This window comes from Leptonotus elevatus, chromosome 17 (genome assembly GCF_054856555.1).
Source record: "Leptonotus elevatus isolate MCC_2025b chromosome 17, RoL_Lele_1.0, whole genome shotgun sequence".
Lineage (NCBI taxonomy): Eukaryota > Metazoa > Chordata > Actinopteri > Syngnathiformes > Syngnathidae > Leptonotus > Leptonotus elevatus.
Window position 1 is genome coordinate 4,442,119 of NC_141255.1, and position 18,585 is coordinate 4,460,703.

The window sequence follows — 18,585 nt, forward strand, 5'->3', positions numbered from 1 at the left end:
TTATTAGGAAGGACGCCAGCTCTGCTATCTCTGCCAGTGATCAGCTCACAACCTCATTTAGCACCAATGGACGTTCACGCGGATGCAAGTCTCCAATTTGGGCTGACATTTCTGTTCAGTTCATCGAGCGTAAAAGAGTGAGTTTCAACAACTTTCAAGGAGACAGCCCTGAACAAATAATATACGGGCGATAAGATCTATTCCTTTCAAGGACAACCCTGTGCATCTGTAAACAGTGGAAACCAGTTTTTCAGTCCTCCGTCTTCAGGCATGTTATTTGTCAATCAAGTGACAGCGAAGCAGATACATGCACTCAGTTTAACAAAATTCCCGATCTTTATTATAGACCTTATATTTTATTTATACAGTAATTGTAAAACTTAATTTTCCTTACTTCCAAGACTCTATTGAACTTGATAGTAGCTTCTTGGTTTATTGACATTGCTTGAAAATTGGTTAAAAATACAGTGAACTCCTGCTTGCAGTTCTTTTTTCACAGCCCTTGTATATCACATTTTTCTTTTCTAGAGTTGTTACTGTATACAGTTTGAACAATATTTTTTTCTGTTATCCTATGTTTATTAAAAAAAAATATATATATATTTGAATTAATATCGTATTTGGTTCTATGTCTTTAAAACGGTAGCGATTGTAAAGTTTGTTTGAAAGCGTGAGTTTGTTTAGTGGACATTGCTGTTTTATTTTGTTAACAGGAAACGCGTGTGCATGACTATCTCTAACTTAATAGTGGTCCACTTGACTCGCGCGTCATCTGCACTCTTCAGACTTGTGTCGACTAGAGACATGGGACCGAGGACTCTCCGAGATGGGGGCGACACAAACAACGGGGGTAGTTTTCCTTCGTTTTCGTTTCAAAACAAACTAAAAAGCTCAAGAAGCTAGATGACAAGTGTTTTTTGGGATACCTAAGGCAAAGTGCCACACCTTCTCGTAGCGCAACAGGTAGGTCAAAAGCTACTCTTTGCTTACTCTTTCAAGCACAACATGTTATTAAAACGGAGTAAAAGACGCACCAACTGATTGTTTTTCATAGCCGTCGTAATGTACAAAAAAAAAAAAGTGTTTTACCTTAAACAAATATCAGTGTTGCACTTTTGGCATAAATTATTATTACATCCAAATTAACGGAATCAAAATTTCAGATGCCTAAAAAAAAAAGAAGTATGTATGCTATTATGGGGTAACACAGAAAGTTATATGTCTTGTTTTAAATTCAGTTGCTTATTAAAATGTACCCAAAAACCTGAAACAGCATCATAAATAATGCTACAATTTTCTTGTAGACATTATTGTTGAATATTAAAAAAATTAGTGGCCTATTCTTATAGAGAGAACTAGTGAATATAACATTGTTTTGTCAACTTATTAATGGGTGTTGGGGGGGGGGGGGTGTTACCTGGGAAAAGCCGTATGCGGCCTTGAGCTGTGTTTGCACATGTAACCCATGTCAACATTCCAACCTGCATGGGCCTCGGTCAGACCATCAGGCACAGACCAACATGGCGGCGCTCATCTCCACTCCCATGCTCCGGTGTGGTCGACTCCGCCCTATGCGGGAGCTTGTTTGACCAAACAAACCAAAGAGAGTGGATGCAAATTCTATTTACTCATGGCGGGTGAATGACCTGCAGCAGGATATAAAACAAGACAACTGAGCTACTGACAGTGCTAAATGATTTTAAGCAAATACACGTTGTATGACTGTGGATAACGTCATTGAGACATCAAAGATAGTTTACTGCAAGTAATGGGTGGTTGTCTATTGAATTTAACTTATCAGGAATCGACAGAGGTGGAAGTAGAAGTACGGAGACTTGTGTCGAAAAAGTACGGACTGAACGTAATCGTGAGTACGTTTGAACGTACTTGAAGGCTAAATACTATAAACATAGCATATTTTCACATAATTCCACGGGGAATTATTTGCGCATATGTGAGTGAAAAATAAAAACACTTTTTTTTTTTTTTTTTACATATGGCCCACATTGTTTATTTGTAACTTTTATGAGTTATGTCTGCATTGCATTATTTAGGTTGTGCATTTTTCCCATAATGCAACTATTACCATGCCATTATGGGAAAATACGCTATGTTTGTAGCATTTAGCTTACAAGTAACTTCGAACGTACTTGCAAGTATGTTAAAAAAAATACTCGCCAGTCAAAAATGTTCACTTTACATGGGCAGTTCCATTTTTGGGTAAAAATTATAAATAAATAAAAAATCGAATTTGTGGTTCCAAGTTAAAGCTAATTATTTTGAAGTTAAATTAAGGGTGCTCTAAGTTAATACCAATTAAGCTGAAGAAAACAAATATATATATATATAAATAAATATTTTATTGAAAAGGTCTCTCAAATGATTCTTTGATGTCCTCTCACTGCAAAACCAGGCCATTCCAATAAAACTTTTTTTTTTTTTTTTTTTAACAGACAAGTCTCAAATTTTCACAAAATAAATTTTGTCCCTCAAGTAAAGCATAGACACTTGAAAAGTAGAGAATTTGCACCCACCACTGGGAATCAATACTTCAGCAAGTCAAAATGCGGGTTTGTAATAATTGTTGTTAGATCATGTGTACTTTTCCCAAGTACAGTGAGAGCTCGGGGGGTTCGAGGTCTGTGGGAGAAAGTACAGCGGCGGCTCTGTTTGCGAAGCGCCAGTTGCCGAGCGGCTGTCGATAAGTGGGCCGCTGGCTAATTGAGCGGTTTCATCACGCTGCAGCCTGAGGCCTCTTTTTCGAAAAAAAAATAATGTTCGCACTCAGCACAAGGCAGTAACATGATTTCAGGACAGTGCGTGTTCTATGACTGCTGATGCTAATTGTTAGCCTGTCAATTACGTTTTCTATTGCGAGTTAGCATTAGGTAACATTAAGCAAGGCGTTCATAAGGCAAAGTTGTTTCAAACAATTGGTGATGCCATAACTGGTCCCAGCAGAAAGAAAATGTCAAGGGCATCTAACCGTTTTTAAAGCATTTCTAAGCACCTGTTCTCACTTTCTCTTTCAGTTTTCCAAAAAGACACAAAGCATGCTTGCTACAACTTCTTTGTCACTCCCAGCCGACGTTTTCTGTATAACTGACACATAAAACATTACAGACCATGTCATTTATTTTTAATGAAAGTTCACTAGCTTAACGCTAACTACCTGTACTAGCTTAAGGCTATAAACTTTCAAACGGCTACTGCTTTAATACATGGAGCATTTGCAGCATAGAAAACTCACAGATACATTACTGGAAGCAAAAATAAGTCAACAGAGTATTGACAAGTCAGTTGGATTGTAAAAGCTCAGGAGCTGATAAGAGGCCTGATCAAAGTCTGAACGTCAACAATGTGGAATTATTTGCGAGAAAGGGGGGGGGGGGGCACAGAGAGTGAGATGGAGGTCCGACCAGTTTGCCCACTTTCCCAACGCCACACCCACAGCAGCAACATCTCCCCCAGGCTTGGAAATGACATTTTACTATCTACTGGCCACTCCATGCATGAGAAATAAGACAACAATCTTGTATCTGATTATGTAACTGTAAAGATATCAATATTGTCTTTCCAAACGGCTGGCCATAGTTTCTAAAAAAAAAAAAAAAAAAAATATTAATGGTGGTCTGCGTTTAATTAATATGTAATAGTGTCTAAACATCAAACAGACCGTCACGTCTTTCCTTAAATATGAAACACGGTCCTAATTCTATCGATTTTCCCCGTGTTTGAAATCCTGCCCACGTTGAGCCCTCGACAATTTCACGTTTATTGCACCTCTTTCTCCGCAGATGAGATGTTTCAATTTCCTGTGAGGGAAATCCTCACCGCTGAAAAATACAATAATCATCCCGACATCTTTCCCATCATAAAAAGCAGGAACGAGATCTGATGTATTGAACGGAGCAGGGGGAAAGGATGGAAATTCAAACAAGAAGTGGGCCAATAGCCGAAGGAATGATTGTGCAGACTGAATCTGTCATCTCGTTGGGACGCTGGAAAATCTCCAGGGAATATTTGATGACGATGATTACTGTGGATTGTCGACTACACAACAACTAAAGATGTTTTTGTTGTCGACTATAATGTAACTTGATTAACCGATTACATGACCCATGATATGTTATTAAGTCTACTCAAGGATTAGTCGACTAATCGGTTCAATCCCTATTAAATATCATTTATGCAATTGTTACCCACAAATTTAAGACACTTCTACTGGTACACATTTCAAGATTTTACATATCGTCATGCGCTGCCTCTGCAGCGTTTTGGTTTGGAGGAGTGTTAAGATGACACCTGCAGTACTGGGCGCTTCCCGCGCTGAGCCACAAGCAGCCCCGAACGAGCTTTTGCCTTGCAAATCAAAGACTCGGCATCCATTCTGATGCAAAACAATTCCCTCGATTAGTGATGTGTCCTCACTGCAAAGTGGACAATTAACTCATTCACTGCCATTGACGACTATAAACGTAAAAAAAAATCATTTTAACTATTTCTATTTGTTTAACATTTTTTCCCCCACTTTTATTAACAAGAGTATGAAAACCTAGATTTTTTTTATTGTACATTTAGAACAGATATGACATTTGTAATCAATCACGAGTTAACTACTGAAGTCATGCGATTAATTACAATTAAAAAAATTATGTTCTTTCTTTTTATTTTATTCATTCACTGCTGTTGACGGCTATAAACGTCAAAAATTCATTTTGAACTATTTCTATTAGTTTCACTTTTTTTTCACACTTTTGTTATCAAAAGTATGACAATTTTTTTATTGTAGATTTAGAACAGATATACAATTTGTGATTAATCGTGAGTTAACTAGTAAAGTCATGCGATTGATTACAATAAATAAAAAATATCGCCATTTTCCCCTAATTTTTAATAATCTTTTTTTAATGAATTTATGGCAGCGAATGAGTTAATTAGGTGGAGGCATGACAAAGTTCAATAATCATTTTCGCATATAAGAGCTTGTGCATCAGTTTATCGATTTGATGCTGCAATCCAATTCTTTATAGAGGATAAAAATATTTGTGAGTATTGTTATATAATCAGCTATCACTCATTAGCATATCAATAGCACTTTCTGTTCACGTAAGTTGCATTTCAGGTTTCATGTCAGCACAGGTGGACAAAGAAAAAAAAATCGATGGATTTTACTTTTATTTATTTAAATCTGCCGATTTTAATGAGTTTTGCTCCTCCTCAGCTCCATCACTCAGCTGGCCAAATGGGGTGCCGATGCTGCCGGATGATGAAAAGGTGAGAAAAAGCTGTTGGGTTGTCAGGTGTCTGTCTGCTATGAGAGCGCTTGGAGATCTATTTTAATTGAACCCAGACGCTGGGTGTCAACCAGGTCATCCTGATCCGGCGTATCATTTCATCGCCATTCGTTATTTCATCACATTTCAATAGTGAGACTCATAATGATATGCAGGTAAGGGAGAAAGAAGACTGAGGACTTGAGGCATCAGGGCCGAGTGGACAGGAAGAGGAAAATTACAGTCAGATGTGCCAAGGGTTATATGCAAATGAGGGTAATGTGAAGAAGAAATCGTGTCTCTTCATGTCTGAGTGTAATCATGGCCGTGACTGAGTCAGGGAAAGCGTAAAATAAAGCAGCAAGTAATTACAAGACGTCATGACAAATAAATATAATTTATATTGTTTAATTTTGACAATGTTTCCCAAGTAGACACACTTAATTTGCTTTAGTGGGCCACAAAAAAACGTTTTTTTTTAAATGAGACAGGCTCGAGTTTGACAAGTGGTCTAAAATATTCATCAAATGATGATGAGAGTTTTTGATTGAAAACTAACAAAAATGAACCTTCCTACCTTTCTTTCAAAAAAGTCCTTGAGCCTCCAAATCCTTTCCTGTTCTTCACCTTGGTACAAGAGGAGAGGTAAACATACATTTTCTCAGCTTTGTGAAGAGATGCTCTCAGGGTGAGCGAGCGAGTGAGGTCGAGAGAGCAAACCCTTCAGTTTGTGAGGACTCGCTCACCAGGAGGGAAGAAAGACGCCCGTTCTTGAAATAGTGAGGAGCTTGTTGTTGCACAAGATGGACACGCTCTGCTGGGGACGTGAGGCTTAAAAGGCAGAGGTGGCAAATCCAGGTCCACGAAGTAAAAACCCCGTCACAGTTTGGCTTTAGCACCAGGTGCTAGCTAGCTAGCTCGCTGTTTACCTGCTAGGGAGCTAGCTAGCTAGCACAAGGGGCTAAAGCAAAACTGTGGCAGGGTTTTTATTTTCTGGACCTGGATTTGCCATCTCTGCTTGCAGGGTGGAAGAGATCAACAACACGAGGAGGAAATTGGTGTGAAAACCACAACAGTAACAGACAATGTCCAACAGTATGTTCAAAAGAAATCCCCCCTGCCAACATAACCCAAAGTGCATCAGTTGAATGTCAAGTCAAAATCCTGCTGATGGTTTTCCTCTCTTTCATAGTTACATGTCCGACCCCTCAGCGGCGGCAGACGTGAGGAAGACGGACTCACTGTACCGAACGCACAACCTCTCAGGCGGGGCCCTCGGGGGCCGCTCCCTCAGAGCCCACCGCTCGCAGAAGGAGGACAAGGAGGGCTTCCACAACCTGGCCTACAGCATCTCCAGCGACAGCAGCCTCAGACTGGAAGTAGACAACAACCACGTCAACCACAGGCTGCACGCCACGCCTCTGCCCAGCAACCAGACGCACCAGCAGGCCAGCGCTCCCCCAGCGGACGGCGGACTCTATATCATCCAGCCGGACGCTCTGGGGCCACAATGGGTGATGCAGGACAAGCGCCATAGTCAGGTGCCGGTGTACCCCGCATTTCAGGCCTACGACAACCAGAGGGTCTTTGGCGGGCTGAGACCCTGGGACAGCCCCATCACTCAGTGCGTGACCACCAACGGGAGCCTGTCGGCGGACGAGGTGGACGAAGGCGTTGGGGGGACGCCAGAGTACCCGTGCGACACCGGGGACGAGGAGAGCGACTTGTCGGTGGACATCCAGACCAGCACCGCCAGCCTGTGGTCGGCCGACACCAGAGACGAGCGGAGATCCAAGGCGGCGGACGTGTCCACGGTAGAGAGCGGCATCGTTGTGACAAAGAGCGAGGATGAGGAGGAAGAGCCCCGCAACGAGGCAGGGAGCGTCACGGACTCCATGGTGGCCGAGGCGCTCGCTGCACTGGAGGCCGCCACGGCCGGGGAGGATGAGGAGTGAGTTGCATCACAAAAGGCAAAGCGTTTACACGGTGGATGAAGGTTTGAAGCTTAAGAGACTGCTTGAAGTGTGTTAGCACTCCACAGTCACTACAAAATGTGAAACCAAAGTATGGAGTCAGCATTTCCTCGTCATATCTTCCAGAATTTCCACATTTACCTTTATCTCACCATCACTTTTTATTTATATATGTGAGAGGAAAAGTACACATTTCTTCATATTTTTTTTCCCTTCTGGCTTGTGACATCAGCTCATGCTTGAAGATGAGCCGGTTGAGGCCAGAACGTCACAAAAGTTTAGATCTGAACTCATTTTTTTTAGCTATTTGTCAGCCAAGTGAGGACTTCGTGGGATACTGACTCTGATCTAGGCCTAAAAAAAACTGCAACAATAGTTGGCCACAAGGTTGGCTCTGCTGCTCCATTCTATAACTAATCAAACTGCATCCAATGGACCTTTGCCTCATGTTCTGCTTCTTTTTCTCTTTTTTTTTTTAATGGACCGCACTAATGTTTGTCGACTCCCTCTAGCTTCACCGTGGGACTGGTTGCTCGCTAATGAGCACCTTTGGGCTCTCACACTGCCACTTGTTTTTTTTAAGGTGAAATGCAACCATTGCGTTGGAATCTTAAATAGAATTCTGCAAAATCGTTTGCTTTCAGTATCCATCGATGACATTCCAGCAAGGTTCAGTCATTGAGAGAACAGCGCTACGGAAATATCTGCGACCCGTCAGAATTTGTACTCTCAAGGGTCGCATCGCAGCATTTGATAGTTTGACACCAAAAGAGAATCGGATCCTTATGAAGAATGTCTAAATTCAGAGTAAACTATGGTCATCAAAATTTGGGGCAATATTGTAGCTGTTTAATTTCAAGGGTAGCATTCAAAGCTAGCATTAGCACTGTAGCAGCCTGCCAAAGCCTAACTGTGGCAAGGTTTTTACTTTCTGGACCTGGATTTGCCACCTCTGGAGAATCCTTATGAAGAATGTTTACTTAAGAGTAAACAATGGTCATCATAATTTGGGACAATATTGTAGCTGTTGAAATAAAAGGGCATAAATTAAAACTGCTAGCAAGATTTGAATGTAGCGTAGCCTCACTACAATACTAAGCTAACATTAGCACTATAAACAAACAGACGTTGTTACTCTAAGACTCAATGTTATTAGATTTTTTTGTGTGTAAAGTACAGTTAATTAAAAATCATAAAGAGGTTATAAACTACCCATTGAAGAGAAATGTTATGAAAATGCTAAACTAGTTAAATGCTAGACTAGTTTTTGTTTGCTAGTCTTAGGGATGGGCATTCCCCCAACAACAGGGGGATATAGTTGAGTACAAAATGATATTATTGACAGTTATAACAATTTGACAGGTCGCGGATATTTCCAAAACAATGGCACAGATTCAGCAATGACAGCAAACACTTCCTGCACGTCAAACATGGACAACAGCAGATAAAGAGCACTTGTTAGCATGTATGGTCTCCGGGGTGTGTACGCCTAATATGTTTTGTTTTTCTCAAGGCTTTGTTGCCGTTAATGATGTCATCCTTAATTGTAGTACACACACGTTTCCATGTCCCCGAGGCGGAGAGGAGAAAAACAGTGGACGACAAAATTAGCCCCCCCCCACCATCTCCAATGGTCTACTCGCTCAAGTTAAATATTACATTAATTTCCGTGGAAATTGCATTTAGCTGTGTTGCTCAAGCCAGAGCCAAGATCACCGTGTTCGCGTCGTCAAACATTGACCAGGCTTCCCCCCGTGTCGCCATGGTGCCTTGAATAATTGAACACCGGAGAGTAAACCGCTTATAAATGTGATTTTGCTACAAAGAGATTGAAATTGTTGTCGAAACTTTATGCATGATACCCGCTCATGGCGAAGAGCTCAAGTAAACACCCTTATGTGCGCAACAGGAGTCAATATTTGCCTCGCCCGCCCTGCTGCGACCTTGTGTGTTTGGGGAAGGCAGCTTTGCTTGGAGCGCACAGCCACGGGCGGGCGGGGTGACGTAGCCTTGTATGTTATGCAGGTCTGGTCCAACCACCCCCACCCCTTGTCCCCATCAACACAGCTCTCAGAGTGCTGTTACTGTAACCAAGCAAGTGCTATATCTGTGTTCAATGTTAAGTTTTAACCACACACCCATAATGAGAATTATGTGTACATTCCTCTTTATTTCCATATTTTTTGTTATTAAATAATAATAAAAAAAAACACAGCAGAAATAAAATATACGCAATACATCCAAAAACTTGATGTGATGATACTGACGCTATAAACAAGTGTTTAAAAAATAAAAAAAAAGGCTTTAAAAGGTGAAAAAGCCCGAAAGAACGAGAGAAGAGGTAGACACTTCAGGTTACTGACGTCTCTTGCTTTGGTATCACTTCAGACGCCCAGCCAGCATCGAACACTCGGCTCAACCTTATATAAAAGTCAAACCGAAGACAGGGGGGGCGAAAAATGGAACGGACTGATTTTTAGCACATGAATGTCCCACAACAATAAACCTTTCACGCCGATATGATAATAATAATAATAATAATAAAAGCTAAAAAAGAGATAAGTGCATTCCAAGTATGCTGTACAGGAAAGTTGACAAAATAGAAATATAATGAAATGGTAACAACAATAAAATGTAGTCTTTAATACGGCTGACCTAATCAAACATTTTTAAGAATAAAAAATTGCACATACAAGCTATCGAAGCTTTGTAAATTGTACACTTGCACTAATTGATTTAATCCTGGCTGGCGTACGATATGATGCGACGATCCTTTTTCACGACAACTTCCTGTGGCCACATCATCATCTTATCCCTACTTCCTGTTTCAAGTAGTCCTATTAAATCAAGTCGATGTTGGCACGCCTTTTTGCTCCTTGCGCCATTTCCCGTCTTTGGCGGAGAGAAATTAAATCAGAAAGAAACACTTGCGTTTTAACTCCATAGCTGGAAAATAAGAGACTCGTTCGTGTGACTGCACGTCGCTGGTCCCAGTGGGGAAGGGTGCGGGGTGAGGGGGGGTGCGCACACTGATATTGCTCTTATGTGTTGACGTTCGCGTCAGAAGGCTTAAATAGTGTCTTCTTTTCGGAGTAGCTGGAAAGAGAGGACATAATAATTCAATCGCCAGTTGCAGAGCTGGTGTTAAGTAGGAGGTGCAATTAAGTCATTACCTGGATTTCTTTTGTTTTCATTTCTCCTTGTCCAAGTTGTCTTTTTCCTCCTGATTTAAGACAAAAAGCAAAGCTCCAGATGAAAACAAAGACAACATAGAAAGTAAGGCAGCTAACAATTCTGGGATGGGTGTAAGTTGATGTTTAACTTTGATGCCGTTGAAAATTATCCAATGTCACTAATTTGGTCCAAAAATGATTTACTCACTACAAATAATTACCTACAGTGGAACCTTGTTTATTTTCCCTGTATGCCCTACTTTTCAACAAATTTTGAGAGCTAAATTTTGCGACAACGACAAACAACAAAGTTGCGGAAAACATGTTCAACGGAGGGAGGGCAAGCCATCTTCCACAATGCAAGCTTTTATAAAAAAAAAAATATCAAGGCAATAACACATGACGTCCTTTCAAAAATATTCTAAATAAAATAAAGTACCTGAACAAGTAATAGTAACAATGATTATTATCATTATTATTATTATAACTATTATATAATACCTTCAAAATAAAAGCATGCAGTAAAACAAACCAGCGTCACCAAAACTGTTTTTGTTTTATAATACGTAGGGATGGTCCATACTACTTTTTTCAGACTGACACCGGTTCAAGTAGTCAAACTGTTGAGTAGTCACCGATACTAATGCCAAGTATTGATACCCCTTAGTAGTAAATTTCCCCACAAAACTGAAAGATAGCTTTAAATAAAGAGCTATATATCCCAATGTTGTAATTTTCCTTAAAACTGTATGATATTTAACGACTATACTTTTAATTTCTAGTTCCTGATGGTAAAACTGCCACAAGGGGGAGCCGATACGAGCACTGAGACCTTTAAATAAGGCCTGGTATCCCTAATATGAAATGTTTTGGTTGTTAAGAATTGGTTAATTAGATTTTTTTATTATTTCCTATGGGAAATATGGACTTTCAAACATTTAGTCAGGTTTTCTGCAAAGCTAGATGTTCTCGCTTGGTGGACATTTTCCAATTAAAAAGTAGTAAACATTTCCTGGACACCAACCTCCTGAGACTCGGACACCGTCCGGCTATTTGACACAGTATCCTCGGACGGGACACACCCATTGGAATCTGCCACGAGCAGAATCCGCCGTTCCCTGGCAGGTTTATCACACTTTGTCACACGGAACCTGAACGTGCAAAGGAACACCGGTGAGATTTATCGGCCATCCTTTTGGGTAAAAGTTTGACTGATTGACTGTATGCAACTTACCTGCCCACGGACAGCACCGTGACCAGTCCGGGCTGGCTGCGGCGCTGCTCCGCCTTGCGGGCCGCCGGCTTGATCATGAGCGGCCACTTCTTCTGGCTGCAGCGCGTGCAGATGTTCTTGTGGCCGCCGACGCCGCCAATGGTGTGCAGGTGGTTGCAGGTGTGCTTGGCGGCTCCCGGGGGCGCTCCCGGGGAGACGGGGGTCATGGGAGGGGAGGGCGTGAGGGGGGAGGTGGGGGTGATGGGCGCACTGCGGCGGGAGAAAGCAGATGGTGCTCTTTGATTTTCATTCACACGTGATTCTGCACAAACTCTTTTTTTTTTTTATTGTGTTTATTTTTGATGCGCTTTTCATTTAACATTTCTCAACCCTTTTTCAGATACACAAAATTCAGTACGTTATAATTTACTTTCCACATTCCACAAATTCAGTCCATTTTTAAAACGTGAAACTTCTCTCAGAAGAAGCTGTTGCTTGGTTTTCTAACTTAGCTAACAAGGGTGTGCCGCAGGGCTCTGTGTAAGGTCCACTTTTATTTCTATTTATGTGAATAATCATGCCCAAAATGTGTTAAAGACAAACCCTTGCGTACTGCATCTCTTGCACAACGTGTTGAAAATTGCAAAATACCTTTATGGTCATCCATAATACACTGCCTGACCTGACTGTTTTAAACATTGTAAAAATGCCATACTTTTCACAGCTTTGCACCTTCTATATTTCTTGACCGACCCAACCCATTCCATCTCCAAGTATACATTTCAACAAATCCACGGCATTTAATTTCCACTACAGATCTTCAGCATTCACGCGCAAAGATGCTGTTGCCAGTGACGTGGTGTGATCAGGGAGCCTGTGCACGCTATATTTTGAGAAATGAGGTCAGTATCAAAACATGAAACAAAAAAAAGGGGGGCAGTGGGGTGTTAAGGACTGTCCCCCTCTCTACCCACACTCCCACAGCTGCCTGCTCTGAATAAAATTTGGACCAGAAAAAACGTGGCCTGATGGGATCGCCAGGCTTCCAAGGAGGGTTGTACTGCCATCTAGTGGTAGCACGTATACATAGCAGGATGACAACAATAATTACAGTAAAGCTTACCCATCAGAATCAATGCTGTTGTCGTGAACCATGGCTTTTAGGGCATCCGTGTTGGCTGAAACGGAAAATAATGCATATTTATCAACAACAAATAAAAAAAAAATTGTAATATAGAAGTAATTTTGCATCAGCACAACATCTGTCCTAAAAATGTTTGCGAATCATACTAAGTGGTCTATTTATGGTTCAACTGATTAATATGACCAATTATAATCAATTAGGTGGAGAATCAGCAGACAGTTATCACAAAAAGTGCAAGTGTCATCTTTCACGATTCCACAAAAACGCCCTAAGACGTCTGATGTGCACCTCAGTCCTTATCAGCCTGCCGCATTCTCTTATCGCCACGCACCACGGTGGGCTTCGGTAGAACATGCGCACCCACTGACTCTTATTCGAACCATTTACTTTCCATCACGACATTGTTTCACGGCTGCGGTGCGCTGCTATTGGCCACGGAATCTAATAAAAGGTTGAAGCATTGAACCACACAATCAATAAATGGCTCATTGGGAACTGGCGGGATAATAACAGTAAGTGGTGGCCTTTTTTTTTTATTTAAAAAGGTGAACATGTATGCAACCAATCATCTTCAAATAAAAAAAAATAAAAAAAAGAGCTCACATACCTTCATTTTTCATGATGAAGTGAATGATCTGCCCCACTGTGTCATTGTTGTCACTGAGGGTGTCATTAAACTCTGACAGCAGAAAAACAAAAACAAGATGAGCTGAATCGCTTTGGATTTGGGATCACCACAGCTTTTGAGCAGACGATAACAACTAAGGTGTTGATAGTGAGGGGAGACAAATGTCAACACTTTAAAAGTCGGACAATTTCAGGTACTGAAACAGATGATGCATGTGTACGGTATTAGCAGTGGAAAACCATGTAAAAAAAAAAAAGCCACAGGCATTCAACTCGAGCCATGTGAAGTTTCAGAGTTGTAAATCTGTAAATGGATTATTTTGTCAACAAAAGCCCTTTATCAGGCTTGTTTTTGTTTTACAGTTTAAGGTTCAAGATAAGTCAAGCTTTTTTCTTTTATTTTTTTAGTAACTTATGCAATGTGAGTGTGTTGCTCATTGAGCTATAATAAACAAGTACAATAAGTATGAAAAATGAGGTATCCTTCATATATGTTAAGGACCTACTAATATGGATTTTTTTTTTAGGGTGACGGTGATACCGATTTTTGGCAGGAAAAAAAATTACAGATTTAGGTTGGTTTTTTTTTAACCCCCATGCATTTCAGTGGGCGTCAATTATATGCAGATCTTCCTTATTCACGGACCAGCCTGATCCCTATTCCTGAATCAACTGTAAATATATTTACATTTATTTTTCGCGTCCCAATTTATTACCAGCGCAAAGGGCTCTCTTGCATAAAAATTACCATTCAAGGACGGCTCATAACTCTTGAAACAGAAACCAACATTAAAGGGATACTTGACTCGTTGAGCCATTTTTAGCAATAAAAAGTGTATATTTTGTCCAGAATTCATTTGATATGGTCATTCTTTTTCATGTACAATTAAAACATTAAAAAACGAATGTTTCCACTTGCTCTCGACAGAAGATTTTGGGGGGGGTGAAAAATGAAAACACTAAAAATATCAATATTATTGAGGTACTATGTTTGTCCAGCATATTATTCCAAATCCACAAAATTATTTATTATTAATTAATTATTATTATGCCTACTGTTGTAGTAAATGCAACAAAGACATGCTTGCCATCTAGTGGTGAATGGTGATATTACAAATTAAAACTACAGTCGACCCCTGCATATTCGCAGTTCCGCTTCTGCAGATTGGCATATTCATGGATTTTTTTTAAACTTAAAAAATATATATTTTTTCGATTTTCATGCAAAACATATATTGAATGTTTATCGTTGTTTTTTAATGAATATTTTGAGTTTGTAAAACATTGTTTTAAAATCAATTTGGCGGATTATTTTGGCTGATGTTTGTAGGGCCATATTCTATCACATTGGATGCTAGTTGTCACCCGTGACAGCTAGTACATTTATTATTACAGGTAATAACGCTGTGGAGCGTGAAAGGAATCCTCTGGAATGCAGAGCCCAAAGCCTAACACAGCCTTGTGATATGCGAGGCCCGCCAACCGACACGTTCTCACGAGCGGCGCAGAACGGGAAAGTGGGAACGCGAATGGGCGCGTTGAATGAGAGCCGATTGTTGGGCTACAGTTTAACATAAGAGAGGCAATCGGCTCCATGTGAAACACTGCGGGGGCAGCGGTGATATTCCAGGAAGTAGCCCGTGTGGGATCGCAAAAATGACGAAAGGCCTGCAACAGCGGAGAGTAAACATGAAGATTCCCGTCTGCAAACACGGAGATTAACTTTGAAATTGTTTCCAGGAAGAAGGAACCAGTAATCTCCAACTGGTTCGCTCGCATGACCTTGTCGTCACGATGGCAACGACGGCGCACATGAGCTGCAGCTGTCACACACACACACGTAGTGAGTGAGCCAATGGAAATGACAATTCCACGAATTAATCAATGGCACGAATGCACTTCCTGGTGTTCAAAACAAGCTTTGTAAGGTGACACAAGACAAATATGTGAAGATCAGCGTCCTCCACAAGGGAGTGTTGGCCTCCTGGTGTCACAATCACACGCAATGATAAGTATAAGGTGCAGTTTTAAGTTTTTTTTGTTCGTCAATGTTAGCAAAGCTATAGGAACACGTTTTGTGCCAAGTAACCAAAATAGGTAATGTAACTATTTCCATACGGTAATGACTTCATTAAATGAAATTTTAAAACGAGGCATCTCAACTCCTCTCATCTCATTAGTACGGCACTTATATTAGTCGTTCTTCACAGTGGATACTGTACTGTTAACTCATTCACTGCCATTGACGGCTATAAACGTAAAAAAATTCATTTTAACTATTTCGATTTAACTTTTTTTCCCACTTTTGTTAACAAGAGTATGAAAACCTAGAATTTTTTTTATTGTACATTTAGAACAGATATAACATTTTTGATTAATCGTGAATCAACTAGTGAACTCATGCAATTAATTACGATTGAAATTTTAATCACCTGACGACCCAAATTTGTAATAATCTTTTTCTTTACGTCAAAAATTCATTTGAACTATTTCTATTAGTTCAACATTTTTTTTCTACTTTTGTTAACAAGAGTATGAAAACCTAGGAAAAAAATTATTGTACATTTAGAACAGACATACAATTTGTGATTAATCGTGAGTTAACTAGTGAAGTCACGCGGTTAATTACGATTTTTAAAAATTCAGCACCTGTCGCCCTAATTTTTAATAATCTTTTTTTTTTTATCATTCACTGCCATTGACGGCTATAAACGTCAAAAAATCATTTTGACTATTTCTATTAGTTTAACATTTTTTCCCCCACTTTTGTTAACAGTGTGAAAACCTAGAATAGTTTTTATTGTAAATTTAGAACAGATATAAAATTTGTGATTAATCATGAGTTAACTAGTGAAGTCATGCGATTAATTACGATTAAAATTGTAATCGCCTGTCGCCACAAATTTTTAATAATAATAAAAAAAAAATATGAATTTATGGCAGTGAATGAGTTAATTTGACATGAATATGCTACATGTACATGTTTGTATTCAATCTGTTGCTTAAAGGGTTATAGAACCACATATTAAATGCCACTTAGCATTAGCATCTAGCTCGGTTGTTTTAAATACACACGGTATATTTCTCATGGTCTTGTGTTTGGATTAAGCAGCTTCAAGCCTATTTTTTTGAAGGATTGATCACCATTTGCTAAAGTGCTGCTTATTGTGAAACGACTTGATTTCAGTACCACTTCCGATGCTGGTAATTACAAAAAGTTACTGTTCATTCATTCCTCAGTTTCCTCACCTCCGCCCAGCTCCGGATCCTTTTCCTCTGCTTCACAATCCTTTTCAACTTCGTGCTCATCCGGCACCTCTGAGGTGGTGCACCGGTAGCCCTTCTTCTTCAGCACGTGGCAGATGACCACCCCCAGCAGCCCCAGGAGGAAGAAGACGGGCACCAACACGAAGGCCGTGTAGTCGGGGTTGGTCCCATCCGTGGCCCCGCCATGTTTCACGATAACTGTTGTCTGATTCGCTGGAGGACGAATGGAAAGATGGAGTGAGAGAGGGAAGTAACCCGATCCTTAAACCAGAGAGATGTGCGATTTGGAGGTCATGGAGGGGTACTTGAAAATCAGGTCAAAGCCCGCACATTGTGGATAGAAAAAGTCTACACACCCCTGTTCAAATGTTGGGTTGTGATTAAAAAAAAAAAAAAAAAAGGGGAAATCAAGATAAATGAATTCAAAACTTTTTCTACTGTTTATGTGCCCATTAACCTGCACAACTCAAGGGAGTAACAGCTCAGATTAAAATGGTTGCAGAATTGCGCACACCCTCATATAACCATGTATCTGTGTTCAGAATCAACCAGTCTTATTCAATGTCATGTGACACGGGTTGCCACCATTTAAAGTGACTAATTAACCCCAAATGAACTTTAGCTGTTCTAGTAGGCTTTTCCTCTTTTTTTAAGGGTTGTTTTGTCATCATTGAGTGTGGCGTAACCAATCTCGCCACGCTTCAATTCAAACCCCCAAATATCCATGGAAGGTGTCAAGAGATGGTTATATTTGTATCAACAACCAATACAGGAGTGAGCACAATTATCTAGGAGCATATTTGACCATTGTGAGTCTTGCTTTTCAAGAGTTCATACAAGACCTTCATCTTCCAAGACAGAGACATCAAGGAAAGTTTCAAAGTTCAACAGGAAACTCGCGCAACGAGGATCCTGGCACCATCAACTCTTGCTGTCAGGGAATGATCATGAGCTTCCCTTTTTTCCCCCAGAATTATTCAGTAATCCTACATTTAAAGCAGAGCAAAATACATCTCAAGATGCACCTCACACACGCCCAGTAACCTTGATCGAGTCCTCTCCCAAAACTTTAGAAATTAAACAAGAACAACTTGTTATATATTTATATATACAAGTGTCATTCTCCCTGCGCCACGATGCACATTTGCTGCAGCAGAGGAAAATTATCGCAGGGCAGGAGGCTAACTAACAGGCACACCGAGGAACAAGCCTTAACATCGGACACCTACCCGTGACCACCACCGGGTCGTCCATGGGGGGAAGCAGCGGCGGCAGCTGGCCGGGGGATGCTGGTGATGTTTCTAGCAGCCTAGCCTTCGAGCTCCGCGGTCACACACGCACAACCAGCCGAGCTTGAGGAGGGACTTTTTTTTTATTTTTTATTTTTGACCAAACGTCAACGTACTTCCTGATTCCTGAAAAGCGGACACGCCTTGCTCTTAAAGAGACACGCACATTTATTTATTTTTTTGGCAACCTACAAGTGGAAAATGCCTAATTTAAAAATTCGTAGCAAAACAAAGTACCAAATTATAATTGTGTTATGCTGTTCTGCCCAAAACATTTCCCAAATTGATAGATTAAAAAAAAAAAATTAAGATCAAGTAAAATACGCCACCGGTTGGCGCACATCCACTTAACAACCAGCAGGTGGAGCCAGACGTCGATCTACTGTAATCTGCCACCTTTACACTGCAATATTAACATTACATTAGTGATAAATCCACTTAAAATCGATTAATTGCATTATTACAACAGCAATTAAACAATAAAACACACCCAGACGCATTAAAGCTGAATTTGGCATTATTGAATGCCAGGTGTGGGGAAAATGTTTAATTTGAACAGTAAAAAGACAAGATATTGCGATGACTGCAAATTAATGTGCGTTGATGAATTAGTTTTTATGGTG

At 40.4% G+C, this 18,585-nt stretch overlaps 2 protein-coding genes across 2 annotated transcripts; one reads left to right on the forward strand and one right to left on the reverse strand.

Moving 5' to 3' along the window:
- The first annotated feature begins 769 nt into the window (after positions 1-769).
- On the forward strand, positions 770-11,851 carry LOC147159360 (uncharacterized). The gene is made up of 3 exons (XM_086059980.1): positions 770-963; positions 5,225-5,277; positions 6,469-11,851. Exons 2-3 carry the CDS (start codon positions 5,246-5,248, stop codon positions 7,229-7,231), a joined length of 795 nt encoding a protein of 264 aa, XP_085916106.1. The 5' UTR covers positions 770-963; positions 5,225-5,245; the 3' UTR covers positions 7,232-11,851.
- On the reverse strand, positions 9,400-18,058 carry rell1 (RELT like 1). The gene is made up of 8 exons (XM_086059981.1): positions 17,903-18,058; positions 16,656-16,886; positions 13,387-13,458; positions 12,759-12,813; positions 11,657-11,905; positions 11,447-11,573; positions 10,423-10,472; positions 9,400-10,345 (listed from the first exon to the last, which is right to left on the reverse strand). Exons 1-7 carry the CDS (start codon positions 17,925-17,927, stop codon positions 10,440-10,442), a joined length of 792 nt encoding a protein of 263 aa, XP_085916107.1. The 5' UTR covers positions 17,928-18,058; the 3' UTR covers positions 9,400-10,345; positions 10,423-10,439.
- Positions 18,059-18,585: the final 527 nt, after the last annotated feature.

What these genes read in the sequence shown, in the direction of transcription:
- LOC147159360 (XM_086059980.1), top strand. Translation starts at nt 5,246, where the DNA reads ATGGGGTGCCGATGCTGCCGGATGATGAAAAG. An exon ending in TGCTGCCGGATGATGAAAAG is followed by an intron (nt 5,278 to 6,468) that starts GTGAGAAAAAGC and finishes TCTCTTTCATAG; the next exon opens with TTACATGTCCGACCCCTCAG.
- rell1 (XM_086059981.1), bottom strand. Translation starts at nt 17,927, where the DNA reads ATGGACGACCCGGTGGTGGTCACGG. An exon ending in GGATCCGGAGCTGGGCGGAG is followed by an intron (nt 13,459 to 16,655) that starts GTGAGGAAACTG and finishes TTCTGCTGTCAG; the next exon opens with AGTTTAATGACACCCTCAGT. An exon ending in CGGTGTCCGAGTCTCAGGAG is followed by an intron (nt 10,473 to 11,446) that starts GTTGGTGTCCAG and finishes GTCTTAAATCAG; the next exon opens with GAGGAAAAAGACAACTTGGA.